The 25,390-nt window shown below is 34.2% G+C and overlaps 1 protein-coding gene across 6 annotated transcripts in view; it reads right to left on the bottom strand.

Annotated features, from left to right (window-relative positions):
• The window catches only part of ClC-a (chloride channel protein 2), a 63,662-nt gene that overhangs the window by 6,846 nt on the left and 31,426 nt on the right, over window positions 1-25,390 (bottom strand). For 2 of the 6 annotated variants that reach the window (XM_074135647.1, XM_074135650.1), the window contains exons 2-6: window positions 1,831-2,113; window positions 1,364-1,492; window positions 1,086-1,219; window positions 830-986; window positions 413-538 (exon numbers count right to left, since the gene is read on the bottom strand). In XM_074135647.1, coding sequence (XP_073991748.1) covers window positions 413-538; window positions 830-986; window positions 1,086-1,219; window positions 1,364-1,492; window positions 1,831-2,113 — 829 coding nt within the window. Of the gene's footprint in view, window positions 1-412; window positions 539-829; window positions 987-1,085; window positions 1,220-1,363; window positions 1,493-1,830; window positions 2,114-2,241; window positions 2,554-5,301; window positions 5,386-9,068; window positions 9,237-10,260; window positions 10,531-25,390 lie in introns of those variants that run through there. The other 4 variants (XM_074135645.1, XM_074135644.1, XM_074135646.1 and 1 more) reach the window with 4 other exon arrangements.

The raw sequence follows: 25,390 nt of genomic DNA, 5'->3' as shown, positions 1-25,390 counted from the left end.
AGAAATCTTGAAGGTCCTGATCCTTGAAACCTTCGACGATCGTAAGATTTATCATGAAAAAGAAAAGTCTAATTCTCTTGTTCCGAACAAAATAAATATCACTATCACTCTCCATAACCCCTATGATTAGCTCTGATCTAATTATAAGTTGTTCTTTTGTCATTTTTGATAAAAAGATTTAAAAGTCTTATTTCATCCCTCTTCATCTCTTCTAAATCTGAACTTTAAGAATTACAAGAAACTTGAGGGAATGATTCTAATGAGAGTTTTTTGTTTTGTTGTTCACATCACTTAAATAAAAATAAAGCAATGTTTACACTAAATAATATTTTGTGTATCGTCGACTTTTATTTAAAAGTATTTCCCAGCTTAAAATTTACAAATAAATTAAGTAATAACCATACAGGCTTACCTTCTTTTTGAAACCAGACTGCAAGAAGTTTAAATACTGTTGCACCACAAACTGCAGTAAAAAAGCCCCTCCAATAGTTTCTTATAGCGAAGTAGACTGTTGTTACTTCGATACTAAATAAAACACCTTTTGAAAATGTAACAATCAGAACAATAATGAATCAGAAATAACTTAAGATATTTTAATAAGATGTTATAAGATATTTAAGAAGGCACGAGTGCAACACCTCTTTTCAATAAAACAAAGTGGAATCCATGGATTCCACAAATGGTTTGCCAGACAGAATGAAACAAAGAATTTGGTGAGGCGCGTATGGAAAAAGTTGCATAGTACACTATGCAATACGGAACAGAAAAAACGAAAAACCTCAGTATTCAAACAATAATTTAAATTTTGCTGAAAAAAAAATCAACTCACCTCCAATTGGTGCTCCAAAACAGCTGGCCACGCCTACTGCACAAGCAGCTGCTAACATTTCAGTATTTCTAGATTCATTTTCATAAATACTTTGAAAAGAAGTGACTAGTTTTGATAGGAGAGTGGCCGCGATACTAGCTATATGTACAAATGGGCCCTAAAAAAGAATTATTAGACATACTATACTTTATTTAGAAAAATTTAGTTCTCTTTAGAAAAAAAAGTATATATATATAAAATATTGAAAGATACAAACCTCCTTGCCAAGTGGTAGACCACTGCCTAAAGTGGCTGTCAGTCCTATAACCTTGGCAACCAATGTTCTAAATGTCAGGTACTCTTTTAGCGCTACACCTCGTAAAATTGTCTTCATCTCCGGTATACCAGACCCTAATAACATCAGTCATCTTTTTTAGATTACATCTTCAAGTTATCAGAAAAGAAAAATGATTATCAGCTCAAGTTTGACAAATTAAGAGTTGTCTTAAAAGTATAGTTACAGTTATGCTGGCCAAAATTATTTTTTATTCTTACCTATTGACTGAGGAGCAACTATGTGAACAAATCCAGCGGAGAATAAGATGAGACATAGGGGAAGTGAAACCCAAGCAAAATACTGAGCGACTGGATGAGTTGTTAGGTCCCGGTACAACCATATTCTTCCTTGAATTAATGAAATTCATTAATTAATTCATTTTCACAAAGAAAATAGTTATTTAAGTTGATAAGCTAATGGTGATTATGGTATTAATGGTAATGGTACAGTGGATGAGTAGCAGTAGCAGCATGAAACAAACGATTATAAGATCCAAGTTTAAAAATAATAAAAAATAATATCTGGTATACAACTTTACAAGTCTTTAGCTTTCTGTTGACATTTCTCACAGATTTCATTGACGAATAATCCATTACACTAAAATTAATCACACTAAAAAACTAAATTTTTACTTTTGTTTCAAGCTGTTATTTTTAAAAGATGCTATAAATACAACATAAATTACCTTTATTGCACATACTAATGCCATGATCCATAAAAAAACTAAGAAACGCCATTATAAGACCAAGTAAGGCTAAGAATACCCAGTCTTCTCCAAGTCTTGCAAACGTATGCTTCCAAAACCAGGTGACAATTTTTAAGAATCTCCCACGACATCTACCTTTATACCTGGATCTCATTAATTCATCGCTAGTCTCTAAATCTATGTCTTCTTTCTTCTTCTTTTTGTGTTTCTTCGCTTCTTCTTTCGCATACGCACCGAGCTCCTTCGTATACCTGCCATACATCTGTGAAATAAGGAAAAAAAGAAAATTAAATTAGAAAAAGTTTATTATAAAGGACAATCAAATAGCTAAAATACAAAGTTTCTCTGAAAGCATTTAGAAAAAAATAAAACTACAAACAAAAATCTTACCCATTCAACATTTTATATATCTTGAAGGTTCAAGTCTGGCATATCTCGAAATGATTGGAATGTGAGACCAGATGCGAGAAGAGACCTGATCGAACGGCCTTCCTTTCAAAAAAATATTTTACGCTATTGCTTCAAATGAATTTATCCAAATTTATTATGAGTACTTAAAACAGAAATAGTAAGTCTATTCTTTTGTCTCTAGAGTTTAGGTTTAATCATTTTCATGTTCAGCGTTCGACCGATGATCCTTCCTTTAGAAACCAATTAATCTATTACGACCTGTATCATGCCTGTACCGACGTCTTCCACACACCATAGACTTCTTCAATCTACTTTCAAACTTCAGGATGAATTCAACCATTACAAACACTGGGTTAATCTCTTGATTTATGATTCTAAAGGTCTGTAAGTGCTACAATAGACCAACCCTCTGATTGGTTGTCTAGTGAATTTAAGAGCCTAAATGTTGAGTTCCACATCTTTGGAACAATCCCTTGATCATCTCATCTAATTTGGTTCTTCCCTTGCGTCAATAATGTTAAATCTAACTTCTAGCAAGAGCCAAAAACACATCACAAAACGTATTACATCAAATACAATCGAAACACTATAACCTGAAAATTCTATTCATTCAATTCTAGTCTATACTTTTTGTACAGGAAACAATGTGACTATTTCACTTTCCGAAACTGAGTCTTAGCCAGAAATTCTTGTTTTGGAGTCCGTTGAAACCGAAAAAGAGATTTGTGTGTGACAATGATATGAAAACACCAGCCAAAAAAAATGAAAATCGAACATGGCCACCCGCTGCGTTCTACTTGAACTACCCAACTGAGAGTTAACAGTCAAATTACCTCCATTAGGAGTACCATTTAACCAAAAATTTCCCTTTTCTGAGATTATCTGAAAATTATTTCAGTAAAATAATGCCTGTATTCTATTTGATGGATAAACTCAGAAAAATATGGAAAAAAACATATTGTCACCATTAAAACTCTTGAAATATTTGAAAAACTAAAAATATTTAGAGCAGAAATAAACCTAAAAAAATTATTTGGTTTTCAGACTTTCTTATGTAACAAATATGATAATCAGAAACATGTACTAAGAAATTGGAAATTCTATTCTCCTATCGGTAGTGAAATATCTAATAAATTTGTCTATTTACCACTAATAATGAGTACATTTAATTTTAGAAGAATACATTACTTTGTAAAAGAATTTTTACTACACAATTTTACTTTACAAGAACATTCCTAACATTAGTTTTAAGTCGTTCAAACCTCACACAAAGCATCAAATTGAAAAAGCGAGTGGAGGTAACGATATACTGCTAATAATAGAAGGGTGAGTGAGTAAGTTCGTTGGAAATCGTAGAAAGTAAATATTTGATATTTCAACTTGGAGTTACCAAAAGTTATTAAGACAGATCTGGAAAAAAGAAGAGATGAAGCTTGTCTAAAGTGCCTTAGAAAAGTACGGACTCATTTTATAGGTTTTTCAACTTAAAACTAAGTTGAAACTTAAAAGGGGAGCAGCAATATCACACGACAAAAGTTCGGGGACAACCACAATAAAACAAATGATTAAGTAACTGTATGGGCCCTGATTAAAAATACAATTTCTTCAGAAATTTTAATTAAATTTTTATCAGATTTTAATCGGTGAAATTAATTGTACTTTTAATTAGTGTTCATACGAGATTCTTTCCATGAGAAAGTAAAGTAAAACAGTCTAATATTGGCAAGAACTATTCCAAAACGATCTTAACATACATATGAAAAATTTCTTGAAAATTAAGAATGATTTTTTAAAAAATAATTTTGTAAGCAGCATTTATTCTCAATATCTTCGTGAGATTAATATTATTTCTAAAATCACAAATATAGTTAATAAAATATGAGAAAATAATGAAAGATTTTGAAAAATAAGAGAAAGTTATTGAACTACCATTGTTAAATATGCTGTGACCAGCCATGGATTGGTTTCATTGGACGGGGCGTGATTATCATAGAGATGGGCGTGACCCGCCCACAGTCTGCAACCGTACTGCACTGTGATTGGCCAATACTTTAAACTTGATAAATTCAATGAAATATTTAATTTAAAAAATTTTTCTCAACATTTCTCCCATAGGTATTTGATAAACTTTTGATTTAAGCAAGAAAAAAAAATTCCTTTAAATATGCGATAAATAAATTTTTTTTTGGTACAATACTTCATGTTTTACACTATTATAGTCAACAGTTACAAAAAAGTCGAGAATTTTTAATGTTTAATCGTGAAATGGATAAAAGAGAATTGGGCACATTGTAGACTAGTAAGCCGCCATTACATAGGCTGTAAGCTTAATTTATACTCCATCCGGTGGAGAACTCTCGTGGCAATTTTTGTAAACTCATATGCAATTTCTACATTCATATTTAACCGTTTTGACGACTCACTAGACTTATGTAGGACCACCTTACACTCATATTGAACCATGTTGACCACTCTCTAGACTTATATAGGACTATCTTACACTCATATTCAACAATGTTAACGTCTCACTGGACTTATATAAGATCACTCATATTTAAACTAATTTATACTATATACATCTCACGTAAGGATATAGGAAATACAGATTTCAATGACAAAAACGCTACTGATCATGTTGCCCCCCACCAAACAATTGTGGTCAGAAATTATTCCAGAGGCTGGTAAATTTCAATAACAGTAACACTGCAACAGAAACACCACTGATCAAATTTCTACCCACGAATGAAGACCTGATTTTCTACTCACTGTGGAAAATAAAAGAAAACTTCTAAGACATTTCCATTTCAGTAAATAGATTGATTTGATTGTAACAGTCATTCTAAAGATGTAAAGATTGATAAACTGTCTGCAGGAACAGAATGAAAATTTAAACTATAACGCCTGAGTTAGTTGTTAAAGGGAAAATAGTTGTTTTAATAGGAAATCATTAATTAAGAAAATCGGTTGAGCGGAAGTAACATTTTACTGGATACATTAATCAATAAATTAATTTTAAAAAAATAAATTAACAAAACCTACCAAAAATTGTGACCAACATAATGGGAAGTATATGATATCCGATCTTATTGGTATTTGACGACAGTGCATCACTGGTTACGGTCCGTTTGCGACTGTGTCGGGATAAGAAGGAAAACTAAATAATCACCATGATTGGGAATAGTGGAGGAACTTGATAGTTTCTTACAATTCCAGCTGTATAATTACAAAAGCTATAACTACAAAGACATGGAACAAATAAAATAATTACAAAGCGTGACTGATGATATAGTTTCTTTCCACTCTTCTGTCTCTACCCCCTGTAAATTTTTGTGTAAAAACAAATATAAAAAAAATATATCAGTATTATTTGCATAATTATTAAACTGTTTCAAATAAACGCTGTTAATTGAAGTTTTTTTTTTTTTTTTTTTACAAATAATTTGTTTTCTGTCGGTAAGAGAGGAAGTTCTGCGTTCATGATCCAGCATCTCCCTTGAGTACGAAAAAAGGGTCCATCAATTCTCTTTAAATCAGTATACTATTGCAGGAGGATTTTTTTTGCAGGTTTGGACTGGTTTAGACAACGAAATATTTTATATAATGCGATTAGTTAGTTGACGAAATACGAAATGTGCGATTTTTTACCAAATTGTACAGGAAATTAAGAAAATAACTGGCAGAATCAGTGAACAGAAATAATCGTATGGACCTCGTTTCTTTTTGGCAGTGGTACTGTGCTGAATCATTGGGTGCGTGTTACGATTTAATTGAATGGTGTTGATTAGAGCTACACAGTTGTTTATGTACATACGTATAACCTCTGAGACCCACAAATTTCTCATTATATCAATTTCCCGCATTTTTAAGAATGAGCTTTTGTTTACACGACCTCTAATGAGGGACTTAGCACAACCAATAGGAGAGTCCAGCTTACCATAAATAATAACTGAATGTCCTAATCCCTTATAAGTCATTGGAATCGTTCTGTATCAGTTTGATTCAGTAAAAAAAAGAGGATAACCAAGCTGAAATATAAAATGCCACCTAAACAGATTTTCTGTAGTCACGTATAGTTCCCAAATTATTTAATAACTTCTATAATAAAAAAATGAAAATTAATTTATTCTATTAATAGCATTTATTACTTAATAAACGCCAAATAAAATGGGTTAACACATTTTACTAAATTCTTTTCCATAATTTATATACTAAATACATTAAATTAATGTAAATGCTCTAGATTACCCTGGACTACATATCTTTATTAACAATTTAAACATACCAATAATAATGAAATGAGCATTTGCAGCAATTATCCTTGAAAAGTATTTCGAAAATTATTTCATGGCTAATGGTCAAAATTCCTGGAATATTTCGTACTAATATGCAACTTATTTGCGGAGTTTACAAGAAAATTTCAGGGATAGAAGCTTGAGAAGATGAATGAGAGAAGGTCGTTTGTGTTCAGATAAGTAGCTGCGGAACTTTGTTCAAGTGCAGCTAAATTTACAACACTTTTAAATCTTTAGCCAGCAGTCCCCCAAATACAAGTCTCGTCGCAGGACTCCCAAATAAACTTGCAGCACTGCCTAGGAATCTAAAGTAGCATAAACAGGCGCCAGTCCAACGAGGGCTTCTCATCTAAGTCCATCCATCTATCTATCGCAGCAATCCGATTGGTCAGCAAATGAAATGTAAGGACGAAAAACATAAATGAAGTTGAATTCTCAAAATGATTAATCTAAAGCTGATGGATAAGAATCCGAAACCGGTCAGGGTTACCAATTAAACATGCTTGCTAAAACGGATAAATGAAAACTATATTATCCTATACTATGACTTTACTATAAAGTAAAGTAATTGCCTACTTTTTCAGACAGGCTTTTACGTCCAACAACCAATTAGGTGCCGCGGACGGAGACAACTATCAAACATACTTTACTGTACATTTCTCATATTAACCACTAAATAAAATCCAAGACCTAAAGACCGAGAATCGAACCCACTAAACCAACAATACATCTTAGCATTGCGGGTCGTCTTTTAACCGCTCGGCTACCGTGGCGCCTGACTTTACTATATATTTATACTCCTGTTAAACTAAAAGGACATAGCAATAGAAACCCCCCCCCCCATTACAGTACAGCTTTGCAAATAGCATAATACGAAGTTTAGAAGGAGATTGTAGATAATTTAGACAACTTTGACTAAAACGACCCAAATTTTAGACACTTTGGTTCATAAGATCATCTACAAATTAGAAAAAAAAAAAATCTATTATTTCCTAATTCTAAAAACATAACAACTTAGAATATTTTTTTTAGACGCACACTTTGTGTTGCCCATTATAAAAAAAATCTGTTTTAACAAATTTTATCCACAATTTTGAAAGAATCGTCCCAGTTTAAGGAGTGAATATATCAAAATATTAAAATATAATATATTTCAAGTTAAAACAATCAACCATAACACATATTCTTTAAAAAAAAAAAAAAGTTAAAAAAAAATGCGTATGTCTAAACAAAGTAATTTAAACTGTTGTCGTCATCTGGAGTGTCTGGAAGATTTTTAATTCCATTAGCGACAGTTAAATTTCTCACATTTCTGCCCCGTTCAGCTGCACAACATACAGATATACCAGTGAGTCAGCCAGTTGATCTTATAATTTAGCCTTGATTCATCTCCGAGCTTTGGTCAGTTTCTTTATTTTAAACGCGTGTTTCAATAGAACGCAAATTGATTAAAACCATTTTTATTCCTTGCAGAATATTTTGGTGGAATTGCAAAAAATAATTTTTTTTTTTTTTTGGTTACTACATTACAAGTATTACATAAATAGTGTAGCCATAAAGAACCTCAGCATCCTTCCTAAACTATTCTTTACTTCCAATAATATCAGATGGGTAGATAAAATGGATACATTATAAGAGAAAAAACAAAATTACCCAAAAAAGGTATCAACACTGACTTGAACCACTTTATAGGTGAACATAATAAATGGTAGAATTCTCATTACCACCTGCGACAATGTCTTCTAAAATACCTCAATCTCTTTGGCTTAGAAATAGGTGAACGACCCAGCAAGTGTAACGTATCTTTGAATTTAAATTGCAAAAAAAAATAGACGAATTTTATCTATAATAAAGGGCTTAGCTGGGGGTGAAGTAGACCGCTTCCACGTAGTGCCCCTGGAAACGCAATGTATTGCGGCTAAACGGTTTACAATCTACGCTGACGGCTGCAGGTCACGTAGTATGGATGATGGCGAAAGAACTCTCACGTTTGGGTCAACGGCAACGTCCAAAGGTCTAGTTAGAAGATATACCGCGAATTGGTGGAAGAGACTCATTAGCTAAGGTGACGGCAACTCTTCTAAGAATAGAGCACTCCGAATTCAAGGTTCCTGGTCCTCCAGGTTAGAGGTTGGGCGCAGGGCTAACGACCCTGTCCCGGAAAAATTAATTTGTTACAAATCCTCAAGAAGAAAGGCAGCATGTTGAGGAGGTCCAGGTCCTACTTTAAGGGCTGTTGCACCAGATAGTAAGTAAGTAAGTAAAGGGCTTAGCTATAATAAAGGTTTACCAAGCTCACTGCTTTATTTTATTATTAAGCTCTCATAGTGACGTCTACTTGAATTGAAAATTGTTTATAAAACAGGTGATTATTGCTCCTTCAAGTGACACTGACATTTCTAAAGCCCAGAATTCTCCTGAACTAGTATTTCTCATTAAAGAAATTACAACTTCCCCCTCTTTTTTTTTTTGAGAGAGAGCGAGATATTAAAAAACAAAAACTAATCTACTAACCTCCGTACTGACATATCCAAAAGCTTCCGGCGGATATGGATAAAAAGCTTGAACTTCCACGACTGGAGTACGCGTTTTTGCACGATATTCGGACAACAATCGATCGAAATCGTCCCATTCTGGATCATCCCATTCTGATTCTTCCCAACTCATATTTTCTTTTGCTTTTTTAAAATTGTCTAGAGCGTTTTATTTTTAAAAAAACAAAACAAAAAATGATTTGATAAGATAAGATAGTTATTTGGAAGATTCCTCTTATATTTAAGTGTTGCTCCAATTTACTATTTACACTAAATAAATATAATTAAATAAGCCCTTGAATTAAAATGATTACATTTGCTCATTTTTTTTAGAAAATAACAGTCTGACGATTCATTTTGTTTATTAGTAAAAGTGAAGTAATTGCCTATTATTTCAGGCCGGCTTACGTCCAACTACCAAATTAGGTGTCGTGGACGGAGGCGATTAGCAAACATACTTTATCAATAATATCTCATATTAAACATCAAATAAAATCCAAGGCCTCCAGACCGGGAATCGAACCTACTAACCACCAACACAACTTAGCTTTGTGGGTCTAGCCTATAACCACTCGGCTAGCGTGGCGCCTTTGTTTATTATTACATTTACAGTTTAAATTAAATATTTATACTCTTACTCTCTATCTAATAATCAATTGTTCCTAAAATGTTATTTTGAATAATAAAAAATATAAATATTAATTATTTAAAAAAAAAAAATTGACCATAGACAATATTTTCTGCAAGAAGTTAACTAAATTAATTCCTTAAAGCGGATTAACCCGGCTAAATCGATTTAGAATCCTACGAGGTTGCTCCACTATACGCAGTAACTAGGGTTAGCATTTGAGTCTGCTGGATTCAATCAATAGTGATCATTAGCAGTTTCTGGTTGAATGTAGAAGGGTTCAATGTCAAGAGCGCATCTTAGACAGTTTTTAAATCTGCTTGAAAGCCACAGCTACTCGCCAGGTGCCATAATCGATCCTTGTGCATTGCCTTGACTTTAATGCTGTTCCCATTTCTATGTATCCCACTTTAAATCGGGCATTCTCTTTTTCAAATGCATTGATTTCTCAAATTGTATAAACAGAGTAATCATATGATCCAAATATTGAACTTTGTAAAAACTATGCTAAGCTATTAAAGGAAAAGAAAATAGTTTTACCAACCGCCGTATGGACATATCCAAATGGATCTGGTGGACATGGATAGAAAGCTTGAACTTCCACATCTGGTTTACTCGATCTCGCACGATATTCAGACAATAATCGATCGAAATCTTCCCATTCTGAATCTTCCCAACTCATTTTTGTCTCTTTCTCTCTCACTTTATAATCGCTTCAATTTATATCGATTTCAACTTTTCGAATTTAATAAATTTTTTTTTGAAAATTCCAACCACGGTTAAAAACTATCCGTTCTATTAGCCACAAACACTATAAACTATATACTGGTGGAGAAACATAACAAGCGCAAAAACTACAACAGTTGTTATAACTTCCGCTCATCAAAACGAGAGAGAGGGTGAGAGAGGGTGAGCGATAAAGAAGGCTTGTGTCTTTTAATCCCCCTCCGGATCGTCACTAACACTGATCTAGAAACATAGCCACAATTGAATAATGGGCTGTTGGTTACAATATCTCTTAATGTTCAAGATGGTAAATTCTCTCTTTAAAGTTAACGGCTGGCATTTAACTATCTTACATAATATTTTGATAATTTTATTTATTATTTAGTAATTTTTACTTTCATTTATATTCTCTACTACAGCAAGAGAAGGTAGTAAGGCAATCGTGCAGATTTTCTCTTCTGGAATTTTTACAGGAAATATCCGTTTTGTGACGTACCTAAGTATGGAAAAGTGGTTCACAAAATGACGTGTCTGTCATGGTTGACGCTTTGGGTACGGGAAATCTCCACGCTAAACGATAGGAAAATCAAATTCGACCATGAGCCTAAATAAATTGAATGAAAAGAAAAAGCTCCTTGCAGCGAGGAGAATTCTAAAGATTGTTGCGTCACTTAGGATTAACAGATTTTTTTTTGATAATTAAATAAATAAGGTAATGACAGCAATAAAATAATAAATTAAATACAAAAAAGAAAAGAAAGAAGTTCAAATTAGAAAAGAAACAAAGAGATCTTTACTCACATATTTACATTAGACATCATTGTAAAGATGTGTTTACAGTGTGTAAAAACACTAGGGTAAAAAAACAAAAAAACTGTCCCGCATTTCATACGCAAATCTCGTATCTAATTATAAGAAATGTGTTTTTCTAGAGATTAGAGAAGAAGGGCAATATTGCTGTATTCGGCAACGTTCGTTTTTGAAGGCCGATGATATTGTAACGAAGTTGACCTGGGCATAGAAGAAAGGCCTAGATTGTTCTAGGGGTTGAGCGAACAAAGTCAGTAACAGGCCGCCACTGCATAAACAAAAGGGCGGTATCTACCTGTGGCAGAGAAGAAAGGCCTAGATTGTTCTAGGGGTTAAGCGACCAAAGTCGGTATCAGGCCACCACTGTGTAGACAAAAGGGCCGGTCTCTACCTGAACTAGAAAGGAAAGGGCTAGATTGTTCAAGGAGTTAGTGACCTGTGTAAAAGCCAGTGTAGGGGTAGTGAACCCCCCACAACTCATCCACCCTAGCGTAGGGGTAGTGAAACCCCACCACTCATCCACTCTAGCCAGAGGGAGAGGTTCAGCCCCCTTGGCACACAGAGAAGGGAGGCTCGACGAAGGTATATAAGAAGAAGAGGAAAGTCAAAGAAGAATAATATATTCGAGATTCAATTCGAGATTCAACTGGGATTCAATTCAGTGATAGATCATATTGATATTGCGTTACATATTCAATTCGAGATTCAGCTCAAAGTCTTACACTTCAGTTGTACACATCGTTTAGCCACGTCAGTCAGTCTGTTCGGTTCTTGTGTAAAGTATACAGTCCTTGGCAGTCAGTCACATACAAATATAATATCTTATACCGATACTAAAAGTGTTATCAATCAACAACATCAACAACCAACAACTCTCTCCAAAACCATTACACCAGCTAAGAGAAAGGCCTCAGTTGGGGTGGTGGCATATGTGTTTTCCCAGCCAGTGATTGACAGGTAGGAGCGAGACAGAGAGTAGGAGGAGAGCGGCCCCAGCTGAGGTGGTGGCAGTATGTTTTCTCCAGCCAATGAACATCAGGAGGGCGTGGAAACTTATGCTCAGAGAGTTGGAGGAGGGCAGTCCCAGTTGGAGGGAGGCACGCAGTTAAAAGGAGGCAGACACAGCTGGAGAAGTTCAGTTTTAATCGAGTTTTAAGGAGTTATTAGAGTTGTTAATCAGTTTTAATCAGTTAGTTTTGAGTGAGTCTTGGAGAGACGTTAGTTTGGAGAGACACTTTGGAAGTGACAGTTTGAGAGAGTCAGTGTTGCGGAGTGCTTCAGAGATAGCTAGTCAGGCGGTTAGTCAGTTAGTGAGTAGAGCTTTGTTTGTGTAGCAGAGACTAGTGCAATTCGGTGCAGTGCGGACCAGTGGTCAGTCGGGGAACAGTTTTGTGGCGTTACGTAGTGAGTAAGTAACAGTAAACTGTTGTGACTGTTGTAAATGGTGACTGTAATGAATAGCGTTAGTTGCTAGTAAATGTTAATGTGAGTAAAGGTAATGTGTTAATAAATCAGGTTATTACTTACAAATTAGGCGAGTTTTATTATTTATCAAACCCACATATTATTAACGTAACTAGTGGCAGGCATTAGTTGTGTAAGTAAAGTTCTTTCTTAGTAAAAGGACAAGAAAAACTTTACAATATTTTGGAAGTACATAGACCGTGGTTATTTACTATTGTATACAGAGCCAATCCTGTTCTCTAGAACATCAACGTACAGATAAATTTCTATCTAACATCATTTCTATCCATTGGAGGAGATCCGCAAAGATTTCCAAGTATGATACAGTAAAGACAAGGATCATTTTATCAAAAAAAACAAAAAAAAACTATCCTAGAATCATTATTCTCTGAGAAAAATTTCAAATCAAAGTTGTAGGTCAAAGTTTTGTCCAATTCAAAAAAAAAAACGTGTTTATTCTGAAGACAGTAACGGAAAACATTAGTAAATCCGTCACAATTACTTCTGGTAGCCTGATATTCTTTCAATTCTAATATTAGGATAAAACTTTGATACTTTCTTATCCTGAAGAGGTATTCATTTAACTCATTGCGGCTAGGTGGGTTAAAAACTGTCCCACCTTTTGCTGCATGGTGGGGATATTTTAACTCACCTCGAAAAGTTGGAAGTTACTCATACATCCAGCTTAATATGTTATTTAAAGTTTTTCATTCAGTTGGCAGTGCTATGCACCAATGGGAAATGCGTAAATAAGTGAAATAATTTTTATATTTATTATAAACTTGACCGATAGTAAAAAATGGTGGCACCGCATACTGTTATTTGGATGCAGCTGTTGGTTAATTCATATATTGTTTACAAACAATTGGGTCAAAACATGGAACTTAAACATTTCAAGGAACAGTGCGCTGAAGGACAGTGCTGTACTATCTGCAAAGTGTTTTGGTAAAAAGTTGTGATTGAATGACCATCATACGAGGGTCGTTTGAAAAGTCCGTGCAAAGTCAGAGAGATAGCACCACTGGCGCGTATCGCGGTTATGTTTAGTTAGTAGCATCTCTTGGAAGAACACACACCAAGTTTCAGCCAGATCGGTCTATTTCTTTGTGTTTGGCATTCGTTTGAATCGAGGAAGTCGAGTGATTTTCAAAAAATGGACGAAAAAGAATTTCGTGTGTTGATTAAACACTACTTTATGAAAGGCAAAACGCCTCAGGAGACTAAAGAGAAGCTTGATAAACATTATGGTGACTCTGCACCTTCGATTAGAACAGTTTATAAGTGGTTTCAAAATTTTCGGAGTGGCCATATGGGCACAAGTGACGCTGAACGTTCTGGACGCCCTGTTGAGGTTACTACTCCAGAAATCATTGATAAAATCTATGATATGGTGATGGATGACAGAAGAGTGAAGGTGCGTGAGATTGCTAGTGCTGTGGGCATCTCGAATGAACGGGTACATAATATTTTGCATCAACATTTGGACATGACAAAGCTATCCGCAAGATGGGTGCCGCAATTGCTCACGCTTGACCAAAAACGAAATCGTGTGAAGTGTTGCAAGGACGGTTTGCAGCTGTTCCAGAAGAATCCGCAGGACTTTAAGCGTCGTTTCGTCACTGTGGATGAAACATGGATACATCACTACACTCCTGAGACCAAAGAACAATCTAAACAATGGGTTACCAAGGGGGAATCTGCGCCAAAAAAGGCGAAGACCGTTCCTTCGGCCGGAAAGATTATGGCGACTGTCTTTTGGGATTCGCAAGGAATAATCCTCATCGACTATCTGGAAAAGGGTAAAACTATTACAGGTGCATATTATTCATCGTTATTGGACCGTTTGAAAACCGAGCTGCAAGAAAAACGCCCACGATTGGTCCACAAAAAAGTCCTTTTCCATCACGACAACGCACCAGCTCACACCTCAGCAGTTGTGGTCGTAAAATTAATGGAAATAGGGTTCCAACTCGATTCACATCCCCCCTATTCTCCAGACTTGGCTCCCTCGGACTACTATTTGTTCCCCAATATGAAGAAATGGCTGGCGGGAAAAAGATTTTATTCAAACGAGGAGGTGATTGCCGAAACGAATGGCTATTTTTCAGACTTGGACAAATCCTATTATTCGGAAGGGATCAACAAACTAGAGCAGCGTTGGACGAAGTGTATAAGCCTAAAAGGAGACTATGTTAAAAAATAAAAAAGTTTTACCCCAAAAAATTAAGTAGTTTTTATTTTTGCACGGACTTTTCAAACGACCCTCGTATAAAGCATTAGTTGCATAGTGGTATTATACAATACCAGTGTACCACACTAAAAAAGGACTATTGAAATGGTATTAATTTTTTCTTTTCTTTTTTTCGCATTTTGAGAGTGATGATTATTTGAGAGGGATGATTACATATGTAAGATAATGAAAATGAATGTTTATTTCCATTTTATTTTTATAATAAAAGAAATTCTGTGCAACTAGGGCTTTTCTTTTCTTTAAAATCGTGCGCCTCAAAGAGTTAAAAAGTATAGCTCTTTGCCTCCAAGTAAAGAACAAATCTAGAATGATCTTTACCATGACGTAATCCATGATAGCAATTGAATTAAACTTTCTTGTAAACCTAGAACCTTCACGGCTGACGTCAATGAAATATGTGTTTTTCGCAATAAAGTGGTTGAAGGAAGCGTAATGTCATCACAGCTTCTCTAGAACTCTTAGCTGTGTGTAAAAAAAAGTCCAGCCTAACGAAACCTATTAATACACTGTGTCTAAAGTTCGAATTTTACCCTAAGGAAGTACCATACGAGAAAATTTGGCACCTTTTCTATAAACGATTAAATGATTTTGCATTAACTTAGGTGTAGACATGAGTTCTCGAAACATTTATTTGAATGATTTTTTGCCCGTTTTGATTCTGACGAGGCGTAAAAGTGATGAATGACTTTACAAGCACAAGGAATTGGAAGAAAAGTTAGAACCTTGAGAACGGTAAGAAGAAGAAGGTCTTGTGAGTGTCTTCACTAAATGTTTTCCAAAATCAAACCACGATCATACCAGAGGCAGAGAGTCAAGATCAAGGACCACAAATCTGGAGGAGAAAAAACACGACAAACTATAGATTTTTTAAGAACTAACTCAAAAATAGATTTAAACTACTTAGAAGTAAAAGTAATTGAAAAATTATTGAACTTACAGTAATGATAAAATTGGGTAAATATTCCACATTCCATATTGACATTAATTATTCTCAGAGTTTGTACAACTAAATTTTGGAAAAACTAAATTAGATGAAGAAAAACACTGAGAAGCAAATATAATATAAAGGAAAAAGTAGTGAAACTAAATATGACTCAGAGGGGATAATAGGTACAGTATAGCGAGTAAAAATTGCTGATGTAAAAAAAGAATTCTGAACAGCCAAAATGTTCTTCTGAACACTCAACATAAAAATGTCTTAGCTCCTTCTAAATCATAATTTAGAGAGAGGGGACGATAGAGAGTGAATGAAGCATTAAAAACAAAAAAGGTTACAAAATTAACAAAGGTTAAAATAATTTTTGTCCCTTAATTAATAAAGAAAATAATTAATTTTCATTTAGTTTTTACTTCAATTAATTTTCAATTTTTGCTTTCTTAGTAAAGCTGTCCAAATTTATATTAAAAATTTATTAAATTTAGAACAATTATTGTTAATTAACTCTATTCTTATCATAAGAGCTTTAAAAAAAAACAAACATGAATTTGTGTTTCTGAGCGGTTTAATTTCTTGAAAAGCTTCACTTCATTTCAGAGACAGACAGTATACTAGTATTGAATTAAAATTAAGAACCACCATAAATAAAAAATAAGTGGATAATTTGGGAAAGTAATTTGAATATATTGAATATTATTATTCCAAGTATATTAAGTAATACAGGTTATTCCACAATCAGGTAACCAGTTATTGGTTTAGGAATTAAAAATTTAAGTAAACTGCACAGACCACAATCACCCAATAATTATAGAAGTTTTTTCCTATCCACAGAAAGAGCTGTTTGTATAAAAATGACACTAATTTAAAGAATATATTAAGAATTATTATTTTAAACAACAGTAAATAATTTAAAAGTTAATGGTTGAAAAATGAACAAATATTCTTTCTATAATTCCAGAAGTGAAGAGTAGTATAGTTCCACTGTACGATACTAGAATGCGCACAAGTCTTCAAATAGAGTTACACTACTTGAAATGTCTTTATTGACATAATTAAAAAAAATATTATTTTTTGGAATAGAATAGAATAGAAAAGAAATTTATTATTCTGGGACAATTGTCCCCTAAGAATAAAAACAGGTACAAATAGAGGCCTTAACAGTTTGGCCTGTGATTAAACAGAAAATAAATAAATAAATAGGTATTTACAAAAAGTGAAAATAAAAATAACAGCAGAAATTAAGGAAATAAATTAAAACAATTAGAATTTCGGAGGAAGCTGAATAGAAAGGAGATAACTGCATAGACGGGATTTAAAGATAGATAGGGTAGGAGCATGGCGGACAGATGATGGCAAGGAGTTCCAGAGAGAGGTAGCACGTATTAGGAAGGACTTGTCAAAGGATGAGGTACGGTGAGAGGGAATATAGAGATCAGAGGGGACGAGATCTAGTATTACGGGAATGGATTACGAGGATTTAAACTTAAGGAGTTGAAAAATATAGGAAGGCCTTTGAGACTGGGATGACTTGAAAAAGGAAAGAAGCCAAAAAATATTGGCGGCGATAGACAGAGGAGAAGCCACTTACAACTCATCGTAGCAGTGCGAAATGCGCGAGTCTCTGGGGAATGCTGAAAATAAATCTTATGAAGCAGTTCATGAGAGGCGCTTGAGCTTCAATATCACCAGAAAGACCGCGCCATACACTGGAGCAACCATAGTCGAAATGGGGGGAATATAAGAGAAGAAACTAGGAGTTGCCGGAGTCTTAATTGGGAAAAAGGTGTCAGGGAACTATTAAAACTGATTTAGCATATGGATGGAACGACGAGAGATTTTGGGAAACATTGGGTTTTTCCAGGATAGGTTTTTGGTCAAATTTTACTTCCATTCGTTACTCAATTAATTGATATTTTAGTTTTCCCCGGAAATAGCCTCAATTCAAGCTCCCTTTAGAATACGGAAAAAAGCTATGAGCGCTAAAAAAAAAAATCGGTGCCATCATTAAATATAATAAAAAGCTGTTTGACAAAAAAATCAGTCAATCTGAAAGTGCAATCAAATCAACTGTATCGATTTATTTATTTTTTACTGCAAAAAGGACTTTTTTTTTAAACTTCGATATTCACCGCTGCTCAATCGATTCTCTTCAAATTAGGCATTTTATTTACATATTGAATTTCTATGGATTAAAAGGCCCATTCTTGACACTTTACTTAACCCCCACCACAGCCACCCAATAGTTTTTTTTTTCTTTCAAACCTAAGTATTGTATATATAAGAAAATTATTGCAACAAAAATTGTATGTTTGTTTCTTTGTTATATCATACTACACACATAATATTACTGATTATCACCGACTACTTTAGAAAACCAATTATCACCACACCGAAGGTAAACTAAACGATAATGGAGTAGAAAATGAATGTTGATAATTAGATGGTAGACGAGGTAAACAAGTTTCATGAATGGGAATATTTTTTTAAGCATTTATTCTGAAAAAAAAGGAGCTCAATTTCCTTATATGATTTTTTTTTTAAAAAATATATAATATATTCTCCTAACCAGTATACACCTGTTGAATAATTTCTAAGTGGGATTTATTGAGGAAAGGTTCAACGCGGTTCCTGTGAGTCAATGGGATTACCAGCCGAGCAAGACTGGAATTGATGGAGCAAGAATTCGTCATCAGAATTATTGATCTGATACCATAACATATCTGTTTAAATAGTAGCCTAATTTTGGAAAATGGTTCTAAAGATTCCCTTTTCACTATTAACATGTCATTATATTATCTTATTTGAATTATACCCCCAACTCCGGAAATTGTATGGAAAGGAAGAAAGATGTCTCTTTTGATGGAACAGTCCAAGAGAGAGCTCACCATGAGATGCATGATTTAACGGAAATCTTGGGAGCAATTTGAGAATCTCAAGAACGGTGAAGAATCCATCCAGCGCGAAATACTTTCGGTTAAAAAGATTTTGATAGCTAAACTTATTGCAAAGCGGAAGTCAATGATTTTATTAAACACTAAAGTAAAGTAATTGCCTATTTTTTCAGGGGTAGAAGCTTGAGAAGATGAATGAGAGAAGGTCGTTTGTGTTCAGATAAGTAGCTGCGGAACTTTATTCAAGTGCAGCTAAATTTACAAGACTATTAGATCTTTAGTCCAAAGGACAAGGCTCGTCGCAGGACTCTCAAATAAACTTGCAGCACTGCCCAAGAATCTAAAGTAGCATAACCAGGCGCCAGTCCAACCTGGGCTTCTCATCTAAGTCCATCCATCTATCCATCGCAGCAATCCAATTGGTCAGCAAATGAAATGTAAGGCGAAAAACATAAATGAAGTTGAATTCTCAAAAAGATTAATCTAACGCTAACGGATAAGAATCCGAAACCCGTCAGGGTTAACAATTAAACATGCTTGCTAAAACGGATAAATGAAAACTATATTATCCTACACTACGACTTTACTATAAAGTAAAGTAATTGCCTATTTTTTTCACACAGGCTTTTACGTCTAACTGCCAATTAGGTGTCGTGGACGGAGGCGACTAGCAAACATACCTTACTGATAAATTTCTTTCATTAAACATTCAATAAAATCCAAGGCCTAGAGACTGGGAATCGAACCCACTAAACCAACAATACATCTTAGCCTAGCGGGTCTAGCCTATAACCGCCTAAGATACTTTACTAAAAATTTCTCATATTAACCATTAAATAAAATCCAAGGCCTAGAGACCGGGAATCGAACCCACTAAACCAACAATACATCTTAGCGTAGCGGGTCTAGCCTATAACTGCCTAACATACTTTACTATAAATTTCTCATATTAACCATTAAATAAAATCCAAGGCCTAGAGACCGGGAATCTAACCCACTAAACCAACAATACATCTTAGCGTAGCGGGTCTAGCCTATAACTGCCTAACATACTTTACTATAAATTTCTCATATTAACCATTAAATAAAATCCAAGGCCTAGAGACTGGGAATCGAACCCACTAAACCAACAATACATCTTAGCCTAGCGGGTCTAGCCTATAACCGCCTAAGATACTTTACTAAAAATTTCTCATATTAACCATTAAATAAAATCCAAGGCCTAGAGACCGGGAATCGAACCCACTAAACCAACAATACATCTTAGCGTAGCGGGTCTAGCCTATAACTGCCTAACATACTTTACTATAAATTTCTCATATTAACCATTAAATAAAATCCAAGGCCTAGAGACCGGGAATCTAACCCACTAAACCAACAATACATCTTAGCGTAGCGGGTCTAGCCTATAACTGCCTAACATACTTTACTATAAATTTCTCATATTAACCATTAAATAAAATCCAAGGCCTAGAGACCGGGAATCGAACCCACTAAACCAACAATACATCTTAGCTTTATATAATTAAATAATTTATATAATTAAGATTGTGCCACTACTTTACTTGCAAATAAATAGATTATAAAACAAAATGAAACCAAGTGAAACTAATAGCAGGTGTAAAAAAATTATAATGACAAAGAAGTCCTGTAGCCAATATTATATTATTTTACGGTGATATTGACGCGATGTCTACATAACTCTTGGCCGTCATAGTTGTCAAGGTTACTAGCATTTCATTAAACAACTATCTCTAATATTTCTTTTTTGTCGTTTAAGGTTATTGGGCTCATTTATTATATTATAATTAATATTCTTCTCCTTTTAAAATTTGCATTTTAAAAGTTTAGGCTAATTGAATCTCATATTTTACCAATTTTTCTAAGACTCCCTAATACGTTTATCTCTAAATTTTATTTATTTATACTTTTTGGTGGCTATAGAAAAGTTTCCGTCTAGATCGTTCTTTGTTTGCACAGCTCCGTTACTGGTAAAAATGGAATGTCCATGTGAAATGATTAGAGAAGGAGTTGTTGATCACAAAGTGTCACTCCAACAACCAGACTCAGGTCATCTAGAGAAGTTCCTCCAAGAGTGTGGAAACCGGAATTTGCAGTAACCACTCTCACTCTGGCGTAACCTGATCTCTCTCTCTCTCTCTCTCTCTTTCAATCCGGTTATCGTGAGTGTCACAGTACACAGAGTGTGTTACTAAAAGTTACAGATGATATTCGTTTTGCTATTGATAAGCGCATGTGAACCATTTTAGTGTTGTTTGATTTTACAAAGGCTTTCGAATCAGTTAATCACACTCTTCTTCTAAAAAAATTAAAATTATTGGAATTTTCTGATGCAACTCTTAGATGGTTTCAATCATATTTGTGTAATAGAAAACAGTCCGTTGTCTCTGGGCATGGAGATTATTCATCATGGGAACCAGTTTATTCGGGTGTACCCCAAGGTTCTGTTCTAGGTCCTCTTCTATTCTCTCTGTATATCAATGATATCTCATCATCTATCAAGCATTGCAAATATAGTCTATATGCAGATGATTTACAGATATACCTTCATTGCCCATTGTCTGAATTAGAACAGGGTATAGCCCAAGTCAATTCCGATGTTTATTTAATTAATGAATGGGTGAAACAAAATTGTATTGAGTTTAATGTTTCCAAAACCAAAGCCATGATTGTTGGAAGTGCCAGATATGTCAACGATATTGATGTGAGTTCTATTTCAAAAATAACAATAGATCAGGCTTCTATTCCTTATGTAGATTCTGCTAAATGTTTGGGTGTCACTATTACTAGTACTCTATCATGGAATAATCATGTTGGTGACATATCTAACAAAATTTCTAAAACTTTGTGCCAGCTTAAATACAATAGGAATATTCTGCCTATTTCGCTAAGAAAACAGCTGATTACTACACTTATATTTCCGCATTTAGATTACTGTTCGCTAGTGTACAATGATTTAACAGCTGAATTGAACATAAAATTACAAAGGTCAATAAATTCCTGTGTTCGTTTTATTCTAAATGTAAGAAGAGATGAGCATATCACTCCTCATTTTATTTTTCTTAATTGGTTGAATGTCAAGTATAGAAGGAAGTATTTATTGGGAAGGTTTCTGTTTATGCTTCTAAAAAATAAACGTCCTGAATATTTATTTAATCTGTTTATTAGGAAGGCCCAATTAGATTTAAAAAATACCAGAACTGCTAATTTCAAATTTTATATTTCTCCATATCGAACAGTTACCTATAAAAATTCATTTCTTGTGCAATCTTCTCTTTTCTGGAATTCTTTACCTCTTACATTAATTCATAAAAGTACAATAGCTTCATTTAAAAATGCATTGTATGATTTCTTAATGCGGTCCTTCATAGAAGACGCTTCTCATTAGAGAATTTATTATTTAGTTTTATATCTATAAATTAAGTGCATTTCAATGTAATTTTTGTTATAATAATTTTACTTTTATATTGCTTTTACTTATAGAGAACTTATTGTAATTAATTTTGTAATTTAAATTTTGTTTGTTGTCCTTAAGGGATATTGTCCCAGGACAAAATAAAAGTTTCTTTCTTTCTTTCTTTCTCTCTCTCTCTCTTTCTCTCTCTCTCTCTCTCTCTCATAAATACGAGTTCTGGTAGTTTGTAATCCAATTACAAGCAACATTTAGAGTACCACGTGCTTAAAATGTAAATACGAATTTAGGGAAAAAAGAAGATATTAACCAGGAAAACTCGAAAAAACGGAAAAGTAATTGGGAACATCCGCTGTTATTTTACATCCGTAATTAATTACTGTCCTAGCCCTTAGGATTTGTTTTTTTTTTTTTTTCTTTATTTCCACCATATTTGTTCCAATCCTTGGCTGCCCCCCCCCTGCTTTCTAAACCTCAAAAAGGTTTCGCTGGAATATAGATTATATACTGCAATATAATTAATAACCTAATGGACAAATAAGTAACATTTGAAATGATCCAGAATCACGTACTCTTCAACAATCAAATCTAAATTACACTGTTTAACATTCAAATACGGTTAATTAAGAACAGTCTAATTAGGTAACTCGAGATATTTCATTCATGACAGTAGGCATGCAGATTGAAGTAGGAGTTTGAATGTTAAAAATTCTATTCTTACCAGACCTGGCAAGAAATTTATGAACTTAAAAATAATTTAGATAATATTTTGAACTATTATTTTTGCACATTTAATTTTTTAAAAAAATGCATTGAATACCAAGTAAATACGATGTATATAAGTAAGTGAGTATCTTTAATTTCCTTGAATCGTATTTATCAAAAGGATGCTGTAATCATCTTAGTGGATTTCCGAGGAGATTATGAGAAGAGTATGTCAGTGCTTAAGGATTAAACTGAGACTGGAGACAGGATTTTTTTTTATGACGTCATTTTTAAAATTCTATTCCATGAAAAAAAAATCTACCTTAATTTCTGGATAAAAAATTTATTCTTACGTTAATATCCCTGGTGGCACGCTGTGGGATAATAATGAAAATCAGTTTATTAATTTTAATGAGCTCCATTGTTTACTTTACTTATTACGTAATGCTTTCATCATAGGCGGGGAATCGCTTGATGAATCATTGGTTTTACAAACTTTGTCTCGTATCGATAATGAAGACTTGAAGGACAAAAAGCAATTTGTACTCGGGTCATTTACATGCCCGTAACCATTTTAAAATATTTAATAATATTCGATCGATTTTTTTTGTGATAATCGCTTCAAACTGAATTAAAAATCATCAGAAAAAGATTGGCAATCCCCGTTCGCAGACAGACAGACAATATTCTCAGTGAATCTCGAAACAACTAGTTCCGGTGAAGAAAACTTACACATTTCGAAATAATTTTTTTTAATGAGCAATAAAGAGGGGGGACAAATTAATTTATCCACCCCCCCTGGAGGGTAAATTGAATTAAATGGATACCACGTAGTGAATAGCGTTTAAAAAAATACCGTTACGAGGTATCCAACAACAAAATGGTCTACTAAGTATGTCATCCCTTTAAAGGCAATTGGTAATCATTAATTTATTCCCTTAATTACCATCACCATCTTTGGTTACCGATTACATGGTTACCAGTAACTTTACAATATAATAGCCTTTAATCACGAATTATACATACTTGAGGTTTAAAAATTACAAAGGCATGATTACTTTTGATTACCTTCAAGTACTTCATCTAGGTCTAGGTAGGTAAATCTAGGTGACTTGATCAACTAAGTACTTATTAATTTACCGTTATAATACTTATTCATGGTACTATAACACCAGTAACTATAATTACCTGTAATTATTATTGATATTAAGTTAGGTTCCATTAATGGTAGAAAATTAGACGATTTATCTGAATGTTAGTAACCGTCTCATTGACTGAACTGTCTATCTAGCTCAACTCCCTATAAAATAACGGTATTTTGTACTTAAGTATTCTTACTCCTAGAATTTGAGTTGTCACCGATAATATGTGTCAAAAGGTCCCCTGAAACTGAAAATGTTCTAACCCCCCAAAAAACCAGAGTTCAAAAAGAAAAAAGAAAAAGAAACAAGTAAGATGTTAACTTTTAATGTTAATTTTAAGAGAAGAACCTGGCTCAGTTGCCGGCCAAGTAACTGTTAATCTTATCTTTGTAGCAGCAGGATTTGGAGCAGATCTCTCACTTGGGATACGATCTTCTTTCTTCTTCCTAAAGGGTAAGCCTCAGTGGTTTGTGAAACCTTACAGAGAGTTTTTTGCTCTTAGAGCGATGGTGGGTGAAGGCACAGGAGTTTGCGTGTAGCCATGATTGCAAAAAAGCTGGGTGATGACCAGAAATGTCAGCAGAAGAAGGACATGAAAAGAGGTTCCAGGGAAGATTTTTCCAAGGAGGATCGACAATGACAATATCTTTAATATATTTAGGGAGTTATCACCCTGAAATCAACAGGTTACCAAAAAATACATCAGTTTTCTGTTTCGTACCACCATCAATAGCTGGCAAACCTCCTCATGTCAACCTTGCCTTGTACGCTGATGACGTGGCTTTATACAAGTCATCTTGGATAATGGACACTATCACCAACAGACTTACTCTTGCAATAGACAGACTAACCAAACCCAATTCTGCACTAAGTGGAGAATCAAAATAAACTAACGATAGGACTAACGCTATACTCTTCACCAAACGTTAGACCCTCTTTTAAATCGACAAATTAGACATAGTAATTCTCTGATCCCGTGGTCTATCCACGTTAAGTACCTAGACCTAACTTTGGACAACAAACTGATTTTCACTACGCATGTGCAGGACAAAGTAAACGCAGGTAAACTGGACTATAAGACTATTATTTCCTCTAGTCTCACGTCATTCCAAAATGACTGTGACCAACAAACTCCTCCTCTACAGAGTGGTCATTAGGCCGATATTGCTCTACGCCTGGAGCCTGGACTTGTAGTAGCAACATCAAGAAACTCCAGGACAACGCTAGGAGAAATTTCTGAGACTAGCAACAGACTCTCCACGACGCACTAGAATCTACTCACTCCTCGGAGACTGCGTCCATTATCCCCGTATAC

The sequence above is a fragment of the Rhodnius prolixus genome, unplaced genomic scaffold (assembly GCF_049639745.1).
Source record: "Rhodnius prolixus isolate KJV_2025 unplaced genomic scaffold, Rpr scaffold_5, whole genome shotgun sequence".
Classification (NCBI taxonomy): Eukaryota; Metazoa; Arthropoda; class Insecta; order Hemiptera; family Reduviidae; genus Rhodnius; species Rhodnius prolixus.
The sequence above is the reverse complement of the archived record's forward strand: the minus strand, read 5'-3'. Positions and strand labels throughout refer to the sequence as shown.